General features: G+C 41.3%; 1 protein-coding gene and 1 pseudogene across 5 annotated transcripts in view; both read right to left on the bottom strand.

Annotated features, from left to right (window-relative positions):
- LOC109460423 (E3 ubiquitin-protein ligase TRIM22-like) overlaps positions 1-15,374 on the bottom strand; it is a 36,847-nt gene that overhangs the window by 5,555 nt on the left and 15,918 nt on the right. For 2 of the 5 annotated variants that reach the window (XM_088791605.1, XM_088791602.1), the window contains exons 2-4: positions 5,477-5,968; positions 4,845-4,940; positions 3,976-4,206 (exon numbers count right to left, since the gene is read on the bottom strand). In XM_088791605.1, the coding sequence (XP_088647731.1) occupies positions 3,976-4,206; positions 4,845-4,940; positions 5,477-5,899 (750 nt within the window). In that variant the 5' untranslated portion in view covers positions 5,900-5,968. Of the gene's footprint in view, positions 1-3,975; positions 4,207-4,844; positions 4,941-5,476; positions 6,041-11,612; positions 11,761-15,374 lie in introns of those variants that run through there. The other 3 variants (XM_088791604.1, XM_088791603.1, XM_074335895.2) reach the window with 3 other exon arrangements.
- Positions 11,924-13,814, bottom strand: LOC109440006 (eukaryotic translation initiation factor 3 subunit E pseudogene; annotated as a pseudogene).

The raw sequence follows: 15,374 nt of genomic DNA, 5'->3' as shown, positions 1-15,374 counted from the left end.
GATAAATTTTGTTATACGTTCTACCACAATTGTTTAAAATTTTAATAATGTAACATAACAAGTACCATGGAATTTTATACATTACACAAATAAATTATAGGAGATGTGAATTATATCTCTGTAAAAGAGCTAAAATAAACGGACGAGAACTCTTTCCAAGGGTGGAAGATCTAAACTCTCATCTAATATTCAAAACTACTTTCAAATTCAACATTTTTATCATTTTCATTCTTATCAGTTCAAAAGTAGCACTGCATGGATTGCCCAGCAACCAACAGATATATGATAAAATGGTCCATTCCAAATGACACCAAAAATTGGTCCTAGTAACAGGGAAACTGTCATCTGAATTCCCAGTTGGCAAAATTGTGGAGGGTAAAGACCAGAAGCCCATCACATATATCATAACAAGTTACAACAATTTGAAGAAGAATAACATAAACTCAAAGTGTTTGTTGATTGGCCCACATGGCTGCCCCAGATCTATTTTTGTCAGTAGTGGTCCATGACCCTACTACCTAAGAGGAAAACTGTAGGTATCGTCAATTACATAACTCTACCTTTCTTTCCAATAGGTACACTTTTCCAGGTTGCATATAAAGTGTATATATTGATTCATGATGGAACAACCACAAGCCATCTTTTCCCAGGATTGTGATTTATCTTTCCCAAGTACTTCCTTAAAATGTTGTGATTTTGGGGTTGGTCAGGTGATTCAGGCAGTTGGAGCTCCATGCTCCTAACTCCAAAGGCTGCTGGTTCGATTTCCACATGGGCCAGTCAGCTCTCAACCACAAGGTTGCCAGTTCGATTCCTCGAGACCCACAAGGGATGGTGGGCTGCGACCCCTGCAACTAGTAATGGCAGCTGGACCTGGAGCTGAGCTGCACACTCCACAACTAAGACTGAAAGGAGAACAAGTTGACTTGGAAAAAAGTCCTGGAAGTACACACTGTTCCCCAATAAAGTCCTGTTCCCCATCCCCAATAAAATCTTAAAAAAAAAAAAAAAGTTGTGATTTTGCTTTCTTATTGCCAATATATGAAAGTCACCAAAACTAGAGGTCTCTCCCAGTCCTACAGATTTTGAATCTCAAGTTTGTATCCAAGAGTTTAGTTTATTTGTTAACATTTGGACATTATCACAGAGTTAATTCAAAATGGGCAATTGGCCCCTATTCCTAACCTGCATTCCAATGAATAGACATCTAAAGTGTTGTTTTGTACTATATCCAGGTAGGAAGTTTACCCTTCGACCTTTCTATGTCTGATTCCTCAGTCTCTGGCTCTTCCTCAGTCCCAATCATAAGTCATACTTTGCTTTCATCCTCTGTCTTTGCTGGCACTATGTTTAGCTTGGAGTAGAAAACCTGGATTTCATAGCAAAATGGAGGGAGTCTCTCCTTAGCAACTGTAGTTGAAATTTCACAGTCCTATAGCTCATTACTAAAAGCTAAACAAACAACAATATGCAAAATCATCAAGAATTCAAGCTTGAAATTAAAAAGTCTGAATCTCAGCATAGACTAAATGATTGTGTAAGAACTGCCTGAGTAATTTACAAATTACTCAGTTTTGTGTTTATTTTCAATGACCAAATACAAAATCAAAAAGGCTTGGTAGAAAAGATGGGCTGGACTGTGCCCAACAGAATAAATAAAATATTCAGTAATTTATCTGGCGCCAGGAATAACTGGTCTGTTGAACTCAAATGACCACCTTAGTGTGCTGTTTCTGAGCTTATACTTCTCCTGAGTTAGTGTCATTCTCAGGTTTCACTTGGTTATCCCTGAATGACCAAGCATTATTTCTACCTGCCTAGTTTTGAATGGCAAAAATGTCACATTCATAAACATGAAATAGAGAAAGATGAAGAGAAAAAATAAGAATTGGTTAGATCACATGAGGATAACTTGAAAAAGAAACGTAAGAAAAAAAAAAGGAGGGGGAAATGAAAGACATTTAAATGTCCAGATTGGAAAATAAGTACAGTTGTATTTATTTACAGATGGCATGATCCATTATGCGGAAAATCTCAAGGAATACACACACACACACACACACACACACACACACACAACTGAAAACTAAGAAGAGTTTAGGAAAATGTGGGATACTAAATCAATATAAAAATCTATTGTGTTTTTATATTAGTAATGTAAAATCCAATACAAAATAGAAATTTATTTATAATAGAATCAAAAAGAATCAACTGAAATACTTAGAAATAAACTTAAGAAAATCAGTAAAGGACTTCTGAGCTAGAAACTACAAAATATTGCTGTTAGAATTTAGACCACCTAAACAAATTAAGAGAGTTTATATTGTTAAGATAGCAGTACTCCTCAAATTATTGTTTAATTCCATATTATTATGCCTATCAAAATCCCAGCAAGTCTTTAATAAAAGTTAACAAGATATCCAAAAATTTTCGTAGAAAATACAATGGACTGAGGACAGCGTTTCTCAGCTGTGGCACTACTGGCATACTGGCCCAGATAATTCTTTGTCGTGGAGACGGTCCTGTGCATTGCAGCAGCATCTTTTGCTACTAACCACTAGATGGCAGTAGAATTCGCCAAATCTTCCCTGAGGGGAGGTGGGTAAATGGTCTCCATAGAGACCAACTAACTTGGAATAGAATTGTTTTGAAACAGAATTGTTTCAATTTTTTTTTTCCAACAAGTTAGAAAAAGATAACAGATGTGGAAGATCACCTTAACCGATTTCAAAAATTTTTATGAAGGCACAGTAATCAAATGTTTAGAGTATCAATGTAAGAACAAATGTAGAAGTTCATGTAACAGCTTGATAATCCAGAAATACATCCTACACTTAGAGCAAATTGACTTTTGACAAAGGTTCCAAAACAATTCGGTGGAGGAAGGGAGAGTCTTTTCAACGAACATTGAACTTAATTTGTTAGTGGCTTAACAACTCAATATATTTACTAAAAATCTTTGAAATGTATACATATAATGGGTAGATTTTATATGTAACTTATACCTCAAGAAAATTGTTGTTTTAAGGCAGAAGTGAAGATCTAGCACAGGGGTGTCCAAACTGCGGACCTCGGGCCAACTGCGGCTCGCAGTCCATTGTTAATTGGCCCGCAGCAAATTCCAAAAATATATTTAGTTTACTTAAATAAACCAGGTGAGGCAATACGTACTTCACCTCGAGGGAGTGGCCCGGCTGTTTGTGTATTTTACCGCATATGGCCCTTGGTGAAAACCGTTGAAAAAAGTTTGGAGACCCCTGGTAGCAGATAGAAATTGGTTATTTCAGTATTGGAACCCAAGTTAACAAATTCTTGTTTAGTTAGTAAAGGAGAATGGCAAGAAGTCAAGCAGAGAAATTCTGAAATTTCCTGAATTTCCCATAGCTTAAGATCACAATTAATGCAGTTAATTCCATGAAAAACATTTTTTCTTTTAACATTCAGATTAGGTACAATCCCTCCATTAAGTCTATACAGGTATTTTCCCACATCCTTCTCTAGCCGACACAAACATACCCACATACACACAAACACAGAAGCACATATACATACTCATATATGCTCATCCCTCACCTCGGTATTACACAGTCTAGCACTACATTAGCCTCCCCTCAACAAAACAGCAACAAATATCAAAATCAAACATAAACAGAGACTAGAGTGGTTTGTCTAAGCATAGTGAAGGGATGGATGCCCTACAAGTGCCAGATCACAGAGAATTCCGGGAGTCTGTAAAGAATCTTCTCTCCAAATTTTTCAACAGCTTTTTATAGAATAAAAATAACGGGAATTCTCCTTGAAATTTGTACACTGAATTATTCCTATGATCCTTGAACTGAATGGTAGAGAAGGGGTACTTGAGGGGGTCAAAGAACCTGTTAATGAGGAAAAAAGTGCAGGGATCCAAAGGAAAGAAAACTTTGTCTCTGTGTTTTCCCCAGAATCTCAAACATAGTTGCTTCTCAAAGGCCTTACCTGCAGCGTGTCTAGTGACGATCCCCATATCTGACGCTGGAGATCCAAGATGAGCTCGCTCATGTACTGCCTCTGCTGGGCCACCTGGTCTTTAGCCGCTGCCAGGTTATCTAGCACATTCACTTCATCTTCCTCCAGCTTTTGCAGCTCCTTCCGTTCCTCCCTGTCCAAGACGCCTCTCATTTCCTCAAACCCTTTCAGAATCTTCTGTCTCTCAGTTTGCATACAATGCTTTGGGGATGAGAAGAATAAGATACAGTCAGTCTGTCTAGCTGAGGGCCTGCTTTTAATGGGTCTGGAAGCCAAACAAACCTATTTTCCTCTGGCAGTTCTCAGAGGGACGGGAGTTGAAAGCAAGTAAGCAGTTCCTGAGAAAACCATTTTCCCTACTATTTTCCCTTTAGCTCCTCCCAAAGCAATTCATTCAAGTCTACATCAAGGCCAACCAGGAGACACAATGTGATTTCCTGATGAAGTCTGAATTGCAGACACTTGTCCTGGATAGTCATGCCACACTGCATATGAAACTCTTCCACCTGTAACTCCTAAACAGGGAATCCTGGGCCTTCCTCAGTGTGTGTTCTGAAAGTATCCGAGCCTGAAACTTAGTGACGGAAATGGAACATGGGATTCGTTAGTCATTTTTACATTGCTTCCCTCTAAGCCTTTGCCTCCAAATAGTTGGTTTCACTTGGTGTACTCTCCAGCTCCCAGCCCTCAACAGGAGAGGGATGGAATGAGGACTAATCAAATGTCCTCTGGACTCACGAATTCTGAGGTAACAAGGAGGAAGGGGCCTTTTTGTGATTGGACCAAGGTGCTGCCCAATTTCCTATCTCAGAACTTCCTCAGGAACAATCTCTTCCTACCTTCCAGGCAGCTCTCTCTTCACTGATGTTAGCTTCTAACTTCTCAGCTTCCTGCTCCTCGTCTGTCAGCTTCTTCAGAGCTTCCTGTAGCTTCTCCTGTGAGAAAGGAATCACCAAAGTCAAACTATGAGCTTTCTCTGCACCTGATTAGAGGATAAATAGGGAAGAAATCAGGCTCATCTCAGGAGAGACTAGAGTTCACAGAAATGATACTGGCAATTAGAACCGAGAACGTAGACAAAAATCTTTATCCCTGGGTGATGGAAGTTTCCATCCCTTTACGAAGAGTAGCCTGCACTTCTCTTCCTAGAGGAAGACCTGCTCCTGCAGCAAGAAAAGTCCTTTCCTTTCCCACATCTAACCAACTGTGTTCTGCAATCAGAACTCATCTTGGGAAGCAACTCTCACTCAAACAACTTCTGTTTGCTGAAATTTTGTAGTCTAAGTTCATTCTTGAAGAAAATGAAAGAATGCACAGAAATGTCCCTCAGCTCTCAGAAGTGTAGCCAAGGGTATGAAAAGAGAATGCAGGGCTCAGTTCTATGATAACAAGCTGAATAAATACGATTTAAAAAGTGAAGATTTCACTTCAGGTACCATTCTGCCCAATGGTCCTCCACTCTGGGACCTACCTGACATTCCTTGACCACTTCTTCAATGGGGAATGTTTGGTGACCTTGGTGCTCCAGAGACAGCACACAAAGCTTGCAAATGGCCTTCCCATCCTCCTTACAGAAGATAAGGCGACTTTCCCCATGGTGCTCACAGATATTTTCCCCCTGCCACTGGTGTGAACTTGTGTTGACCTCCCTGTATTTCTTCACTATATTGGCCAGCTGCAGATTAGGCCGGAGGTTGTAAGGCTGGTATCTGCTCTGGCACACAGGGCAGTGGTGTTCCCATCCTAGGGTGAACAAATGCTCCTTGTTGTTTGCAGTGATGCAAGCTTGGCAGAAGCTGTGGCCACAGCCCAGGCTCATGGGTTCTGTCAGAAGATCCCGGCAGAGGGGGCAGGTCAGCTCCTCCTGTATGTTCATCTGTGCTGAAAACTCCATTGCCTTGCTCCCCTGACTTCTTCCTGTTCTGATGTTCAAGGCTCCTCTTGCTCACAAACTCCTGCAGGGCTGCGGATAATGAACGGGGCAGGATAAGAAAGGGAGAAATAGGAAGGATACTGATTGTGCAGAGAATTAGAACTGGAGAGAACATTAATATTCAATAAAGAAAGGAAAAGAGAGAAGAAGAGTAGGTCAGTATAGAATGAAAAGGGCTCTTTGTAATAATTTCAAATACTTTTCTCTTGATTTGTCACATAAGAAATTTCACCCTGTCCAGGCAATGATTGCTATTTTCTCTCCTTCTACTGGAGAGAAAGACAAATTGAGGCCCTTCCTACCAAGAGCTTTGTGCAACCCATCGTTAGTCTTGCCTTTTCTTCCCCACCTCAAAACATATCCTCCATGTTAAATGTGCTAACCCCTCTGTGGCCCCAGGCTTTTGCACTTGCTCTTCTCTCTGCATAGAATGATCCTATGACTGCCATTTGCTTGATTTACCTTTATTTAACAGTTTCATGAGTTATATTTACATCCCATGTATTAATTTTAAGAGTACAATAATTTCTAGTAAATTTATGGAATGGTATACCTAACACCAAAATCCAATTTGAGAACATTTTTATTTCTTGAAAACAAACCTAATGCCATTAACAGTCACCCTCCCCCCTTCCCGTCTGACGCTGAGCCTCAGGCATCGATTAATCCCCTTGTGTTTTTAGTGGTTTGCTTTTTCTGATTAATTCATAAAAGTGAAATCACAATATATGGTTTTTTGAGTCTGAATTCTTTCACTTTGCTGTCATTGAGGTTCGTCTCTCTTGCCTTTCTTTCCCATGCAAAAAATATATTCTTGTTATTAAAAGGACAAAGACCACTGCTGCCTCAGAAACTTTGCAGTGGCGTATCTCTCTGCATGGACTGATCAGCTCCCTGACGTCAGCATGACTCACTCTTACATTTTACTTAGTGTCCCCTTGACCTATTTTTTTTATCAGAAGGACTTGCTCTTACTTATCTGTAGGAAAAGTGCTGATACTATTGCTTTCTATACATTTGCTATCTTTCTTGTTTTTACTACGTAATATATAACATGTTTCTTTAACTGTCTTCTTCTTCTTTGTGAAAAGTAAGGCATGCATAGATCAGGCACTGTTTTGTTCACTGATGTATCATCAGTACCTAGAACATTGTATCACACACAGGAACACACTGTTTGATGAATATATAAAACTAGAACTTCCTCCTCTCTCCATGGATGACTACTTTTCTTTTGAGTTTTTCATGCTTTTTTCCTCAATTAACAGTTCTCCATGACTCTAGGTGGTGAACACATAATGCAGTATATAGATGATGTATTATAGAAATGTACATTTGAAACCTATACAATTTTACTAACCAATGTCACCCCGATAAGTTTAATAAATATCTCTATATATATTTTAAAAAATAAGAGTTCTCCAATAGCTGAGACGTGTTTACCTCCTAACACACTTGTCCCACACAGAGCCTTTTCATGCCCTCAAACTCATTCCCCAGAGACACCTACACACAGCAAGGACCACAATGAGGAAGTCATTTTATCACTAACAATTTTATAACCAGTTATAATTTAGAGATCACCTTGACCTATTTATTATTCATATTAAATTTTTTGACAAATATAAGTACTCCCTTCATCAAATGTGTCAATAGAATAGATGACTTACAGAGATCATTCTTTTGTCATAGGTAGAATTGGGGTGAACATGTCATCCTCGGGACCCTCATTCAAAGTTCTCTCCACTACTGCACTGATTTAACCAATGACAATCAGAGGTAGATGATGCAAGAACTAAATTGATACCCAATGCTATGCCGGTGTAGAAATGGAGAGATCAAGACCAGGTGGGAGGTTCTGGGGAGTCTTGAGCCTTTCCCTTGACCTGGACATAAGGCAAGATGTCAATAGGCACTTGAATATTTCTGTTTTTAGGGAGGAAGGGAGGGGTTCATATACTGAGGATCACACACATGGCACAGATGTAAGGAACATAAATTCCAGGGAGGCATCTCTCAGTCATAGGAGAGCAGTTTCAACATAGAGGTTTCAACATATAGTGGAAAGAGAAAGTTTGTCCCGTTTCAAACACGTTGAGTGCTGTCATGTGATGAATTGCATCCTGTGAAAAGTTGTTGAAGTCCTACTCCCAGGATGCGTGAAGGAAACTTTATTTGGAAATAGGGTCTTTGCAGATGAGCGTGAAGTCATTAGGGTGGGACATAATCCAACATGACTCTGTCTTATGAAAAGGGGAAATTTGTACACAGATAGACATGAACTCATAGAGAATACCATATGAAGAGATCACGGTCATGAAACTATACACCAAGGAACTCAGTGATTGCCAGCACCATCAGAACGGAGCAGAGAGGCAAGGAACAAATCCTTCCCTTACAGTCCTGACAGGAACCAACCCTGCCAACACCACTCATGTTGTATTTCTGGGCTCCAGGACTGTACGAATACAAATTTCAGTTAAGCCACTAGTTTGATGTGGAGAGCAGGAAGTAAGCTGACAAGGTCCTTGCAGCCTGCGAGGTCATTCCAAGGGACGCCTCGCCTCAGCATCTTCCCCCAGAAAGAACAAGATAGCATAATCACAGTCACAGACATACAAGCTTGCAAATATACATAACAGAAAATTCTACTAATACTTGCTTAAATAGACAATTGTTCTAGACAGTATAAAAACCGTGTGAAAAATAAAAACTGTGCCACTGCTCTGCCATCCGTGGACAGTGGATTCCTGATCCCAACTTTCCTGTCTCTGTGTTTTTCTTAATCTCCCACCCTTCCCCCTCAGGTCTAGCCCTCTTGTCTGTGCTGGACACGGCATTTGCGGTACGTTTTTCATGGCAGACTTAGAAAACTAATACAAGTTCTTATTTTTGCTTTATCCATTCATTTTAGTCTATAATCGAAGGAGCATTACTGTCGGGCGGGAGACCCTGCTCGCTGCGCCATTTGTCGTGCGGGGCGGCCTGCGGGGTCTCTGGTCCCGCTCCCCACACAAGAACGCAGGATATGGTGAGGCCAACAAGGAACACCCACGGAGCCATAGGTAGGGGAGCCATACCACCACGGTCTCACTGGAGGCTGGGCCCACTGGACGCCGACCTGCCGTCCGCTTTTCCGCCAACCGACGGACCGACGACTCTTCTCCACTCTCTCCTCTGTTCCTCTCTCTCGGCTCTCCTCTTCCGCTCTCCTCAGCCCTCCTCTTCCGCTCTCTTCGGCTCTGCTTGGCTCTGCTCGGCTCCTCGGCAATCCTCCATAGTCGCAGCAGTTATACCAGCGGCCAATTGGCTAACCGGCCACAGCCGTCGGCCAATCAGCCACAGCCGACGGCCATTCACCACCCGAGCCAGCACCCCTTCACGTGAGGCCGAGAGCCTGTAAACTACTCTCTGGGGCTCTGTCCCCACAATTACAAAATTGAAACCCTACCCATTTAAGAACAACAGACATACAGATAGAGGTACACCTATGCTACCTTTTGGAGATGGTAGTGTAGGAGTTTTTACAGAGTAAGGTAAAGGTCAACTCAGTCCTGAGTTTCCCTTCTCACTATACGCTGGTCGTCTGCACAGAAGCTTTCTGTATCTGTACAGTTCAGACAAGAAAAATGAAAATGTCTCCACAATGGGGAGAAAATTCTATGAGGGTTTCAGTCAACATCCTTGAAACTTCCCTTTTTCCCTGGGTCAGAAACTGCCAATGGGATGATGAAACTTTTTGGCATCCAGACCTGGGGAACTCAGAAACATTGCAACTTCTCCCCATTCCTCTATGTTCAGAGCGCCCTCTTCTACTATCCCTGAGACTCCAGGGTTTAATCTGCATCACATTAATGAACGAGCCCCAAGAGCTCCAGCTCTCAAGTCAATTTGTTTCAAAGAAGTCGTTTTGTAACAGAAGCAGTCTTCATAAAGCTACCCCTAGTTTCAGCCCTTATCTCACAGTCAGTTCATCAGGAAATCCTATAGCACTCCCTTCACTTAGGTCCAATCCAACTAGGTGCTTTACTTGGATCCAGGAATAGTTTCCCCATTAGTCCTCTTGAAACTGTTAGTGGTCTCATATAGTCTGCTGTCATCATTTCTCACACCATTGGCCACAGTGATTTTTTAAAGTATATATCAATCATGTTACTCCTCTCTTCAAATGCATGTTATCAGTGAGTCGATCTTTAGCATGGTCTAGTTAAATCTACATTACACATCCCCTCCTACTGCCTCACCCTCTGAGCCCAACTTCACCCCAACCCACACTGGCCACCTTAATTGCTCAGGACAAAAATCCGTCATTTCATTGAAGTATCTGTTCAAAATCACCTTCCCACACTGAGATGCAATCTGAAATCTATTTAAAATGGGAAAGCCCTTTACCAGGGAACTATAGATATCTTGCTCTATTATTGACCTATTGGTTTATTATCGTTGCTGCGTCTTTGTTTTACATTTCTACCATAGTAATCTTCATCTTGCTTCATACTGTCTTACTCTTTTACTATTTGTTTACTTTCTTTCCCCTGACCTGGAATATGTTTGGTAGGTGCTTAATATTTATTGTGTGTTCAATAGATGTTAATACAGATTTTACCACAGCTGTATGGTTTTCTTACGAATTTAACAACAAATATTCAAAAATTTTAAATTCCATCTTCTCCAGTTTTTTTGGGCACTATATTAGCTCCTGAGTAGACAGTGAATATTCATTAGATATGAATTTTGTCCAGGCATACAGCACAGACTCATGACCACTGAAAAGGGGGGGAAAAGGTAAGTATACATCAAAATATATGTAATAGAGATCACGGTACACAGTGCTCAAAGGTGAGCTTAAGATGGAGTTCGTTCTGAGAAATTCCCAACTTCTTTCCTTAGATCTGTGCATGGGAAAATTGAGTAAGGGGTTGCGTAATAAACAACGGAAGGGTCTGTCTGATGATAAAAAACAACTTCTAAATCATGAGAGGATACCAGAGGGGCATGCGGTTACCTGAAGTAAGAGTAAGCTGTGGCACTCAGGGGGGAACAAATTCCCTGTGCCTGGACCTCCAGAAGACAAGTGACCACAGGGGAGCTACACACATGGGTAACAACGTGATCCTTCAGGCCAGCCAAAGAGCTGGTCATTTATCGGGAAGGTTGTGCACAGCTTCCTGGAAGTTACTGGGACTAGAATAACAGGATCAGCTTCAAAAGGATCTGATCCCTTGCAGAGCCCCTAACATCCTTCCCTCCCACATGTGCCCAGGTAAGGGCTCTCATCTCTGCTAGCCCTCAGCAGGAGCTTCGGCTTTATGAAGAGGAAAACAGGGCTCCATCTCACAAGCTTCCCTGGATAAAAGGAGGAAGGGATTTTCTGCCTGTGCAAAAAAGAGTATTCTGGCTGAACTGGCAAGGCAGAAAGTCAAAACTAAGTAATAGGAAGAAGATGAGGGTGACTCAGCCTCAAGAAAAAATGGTCCCTCTAAGAAACAAACAAGACTCTTTGCTTTTTTAAATGTCCCTTCTTTAAAGGTCACTCTTCCTCCAGATTCAATGCTCCCCTTTTCTGCCACTTTAGCAGAGCAGCTTCAGAACCACTATTTAACTCTCCCAAACACATTCAATCTGTTACCCCAAAGCCTCCTCCCCTTTGCCCTCAGAAACTGCTCACACATACCTTCAGGCTAAGTGCAGGAGATCAGGAGTAGGTCAGGTCAAGGTTCACTCACCAAGACAGAGACCAGCTCTGCAGAGGAATGGCCCCACAGGAGGTGAATGAGAAATGAAAGTTAAGTTGTTGGGAGTGGAACTGAAACCTTTTTAAAGCAGAACCGAAAGTTAAACAACAACAATGAGTCACTGCAGGACACTGGGGGAGGGTAATGCTTTTCAGTATGTTCTAGGGCATGCACCATGGAGGTACACACTTTTTTCTTTTCCCATCTCAATTTCCTCCAGCAAGAATATTTGAGTGAGAACAATGTGAATTCTAATGATACATTCGACAGCTTGCCTGAATACTCAGAATTTTAATTCAATCCTATAATTATTACTTCAGCTTATCTTACATTCAGGTCCCTAAACAAGTTACTAGGGATAAAATAAGCATCCAAAAAATCTGGGTACCTACTCTTTGTAAAGCAGATTGTGTCGGGGAAGATAATCAGTGATAAAGGCCAGTGAATTTAAGCTGATACTGCTACTGCCAGTGTTAGCAGTTGTCCTCATGAATGGTCCTAACAATAAAACAGGGGGGTGGGGGTAGGGGGTTTTCAGTGTGAGCTTATTGACAAAAGTTCTCCACATCATTGAATCTTAGAGTTCCACCAGGTAATTACCAGTTTCTGTTCCTTGTCTAGGCAGGCCAGAAGGGGAAGTCTTCCAGAGTTCATGGTGGTACAACTATTTCAGTGCCGTGTTACCAGCAACTAAGAGCAGGAAGAGCATGGAGGTGAACAGATGGTGGTGTTCAAGTGTAGTCTCTCTCTGAGTAACACTCACACCTCCATAACTGTTCACTTTTCCTCACTTTCTTTGGGAATGTTTGGTCCTTTTTACACCATCAATCAAAAGCAGAACTGAAACACTTTCTATTCCTATAAATACTCTCCTGTCCTGTTATCTATCTTGTTCTTCCTTTGACTACCTTGTTTTGACGCTGCAGCTGCAAGGTAGTGGAAGCTCCAGAACAAGGGTCCCTGACTGACAAGATGGCGGAGCTTGGCGATTTTCACACATTAACTGATATGAGACATGTAGGGCGACTGAGAAGTCAATGTTTTTTGGATTAAAGCACAGATATTGGTCTTGTTGTAACCCCCAGATACTAAGCTAATCTTGGCTTAAACTCTTTAATTCACTTATATCTATGAGGCAGGAATGGAAAATTATATAGGAATAATTGCTGAGCCTTATTAGGTTAATGTTATTGGGTATGAATGAAGTTAGTTCTAACAATGAATAAATTCCTGATCCTCTTCAAGGGCAATGATAATCATGCAAATTTCACCCAAATTGCATCCTGAGAGCTGGCATTTTTTCCATTAGCTTCTCAGTTATCACATTAACACTAACAAGGAGTATCCTTCTCCATCCAGCCCTGCATCCAATAATAGTAAGCTTTACGAACATCTTTGTTCCTCTGACTGCTGTTATCAAATAGCAAAGAATATGTGGACTCATCATATGAATTGCATTAAGATACTGTGGGTGGTAAAGAAGAGATTGACAATGTTATCAAGCCTTTTGGGGTCATTAAAAAAGGAGCCATGTTTGCTGCCGAAGAGACTAGAGGGGAGAACTCACAGTTTTTATCTATGGTCTCTTTTAACCATGTAAGGTCTTCCATGGCTGCATCCCAATTCTGCATTAAAATTTCAGAGGCCAGTTTTCCCCAGAGTGAACTCAAAAACATTTCTACCCATTGCTGGAACCAACACTCTACAGAAGCAGCTATTCTGCTGCTCCAGAGTAATTCCCACATTCATATTGGAATGCTACATATCTGTATTGTCTCTAACCATTCTTGCCTAAAACCATGCTTGTCCGCCAGTTAGTCAAAGAGCATCCGACCATCCATGGATGACTACATTTGCCTCGTGGTTTCTGGATCTTCAAACATCTTCACAATTGGTTCTGCTTCCACCTGAAGCTGTTTGAGCTGTGCAACAACGGATGTTCTTTTTTCTCTCAAAGAATAAATGTTTATGTGTACATCCATAGCATGTCTACCATAAGAAGACCCAATTTCCCTTGTAATAATTCTTTTTCATTATAGGTATATCTTGTTCACAGAGAGAAGAAACTCAAGCAGCGAAAAGAGTAAATGCAGACCCAAAAAGTGTGTGATGAGAGTAGTCAACTCATACTCTGCCACCTTTCAAGGAAAAGACCCAATGAATTTTTTTATAATTTCTTCCCAGACAAGCTAAAAACATCAGGTCCTCTTTGCAGCCACAATTATCAAATTGTAGATTGGTCTAAGGATTTACAGCCCAAAGCTGCCCCACCTCATCCTACTCAGAAATGCATAATGTATACTGCAGTTGGAGTTTTGTAAGAATGCAATTTGGGGGGCGGGGTGGCTAAAGAGAGGGATCCTGAGAAAGAGCCAGCTTTTACATGCCTTGTTGCCAAAAGAATCTCTTTCTTCACATTCCAAAAGCACTGCACCTCATACAAACATCTCATACAGAGTCTAGAGGGAACCCATTAGTTCTCTGGGGCCCAGGATGTGGGTCCAGATAGGAGACTCAAAGGAAGGCAAGAGTAAAAGGATGAATATGGGATTTGTCGGAGGCACAAATCCTAGCCCGCCCCTGTGTACTCCATCCACCTAAACACACAAACACCGAACCCTCCAATCCCCTCCAATTGTCAACAAGATTCATGGATCAAAAACAGAGTGTACCAAATTCACTCTACTGTGCATCTCTGCGTTAACCCCGACACTCTAAATCATCCTCTTCTTGTTTCTCAAAGGTGAGAATGAAGAATGGGACAAACATTTGAAAAACATCTGGTTGTTTATTATGTCATATAATACATTGACTCTAAAAACAAGTAACTCTTCTTATAGTCTTTACAGAAGGGCAATGATCTGTCTGTAGTTCTAGAGGAATGGACATGGGATCTCCCCAAGCTCTGCACGAATAACCATTTCAGAAGCAACTCTCCTCCCTCGCATTGGGAGAGGACACGCTGGTCCTCATGCCTGAGGTGACAATAGTCTATCAGCCCAGTGGGGAGAGTGAGGTGAACAAGGAGATTATAACTGAAAACAAATATATATATGAGGGAGAGAGACAGAGATAAAAGCAGAGCCAGAATGGTCTTGACAGTGGTATCAAGGACCATAAAAATGTGTATTCAGGTCTTTTTTTCCTTGTAACTACATGCTTCATCTTGAACTGGAGGACGGGCATTCCAGTAACTGAAAAGATATGAATGTCCCCTAACAGTTATTTGACAGTAACAGTGCTGATTATTCCTAGTGAGTCAGAGCCCTGGTCATCGTAGCAATGGGCTAACAAGAAGGCGGAGTTCAAAGGGAAAATATAGAAGACGAATTTCCCCCAGTTCCATGGATGGGAGCTAAGATATAAACGTGTACATACACACAGAGAGAGACACTGGAAATATCCACCTTGGAATCCCTTGTCTCATCAAAGTTCTTCCAAATGTGAGGAAGATGAGAATTCTTGGAGACAAGCAGAGATGAGGGAAGATAATACTTGAGTAAAGAGCACACTTTTCCCCCTTAGCTCTGAACTTGATTGGGGAAGAGTTAGGAATAAAAATGCAAAAAGACACGGGGATGCCATGAAGCCCTGAATGAACATCCCTTGTATTACAGAAATGTCCCTCTTATCTCGTTGGAGAATAGGCTTTAGTCTTTGTTCCTGAGTACTGTAAACTTGTGACATTGAAAAATGAGATA

This window comes from Rhinolophus sinicus, chromosome 14, assembly GCF_057876585.1.
Source record: "Rhinolophus sinicus isolate RSI-liver-muscle chromosome 14, RSI-T2T, whole genome shotgun sequence".
NCBI classification, from domain to species: Eukaryota; Metazoa; Chordata; class Mammalia; order Chiroptera; family Rhinolophidae; genus Rhinolophus; species Rhinolophus sinicus.
This window is presented reverse-complemented; position numbering and strand designations above follow the sequence as displayed.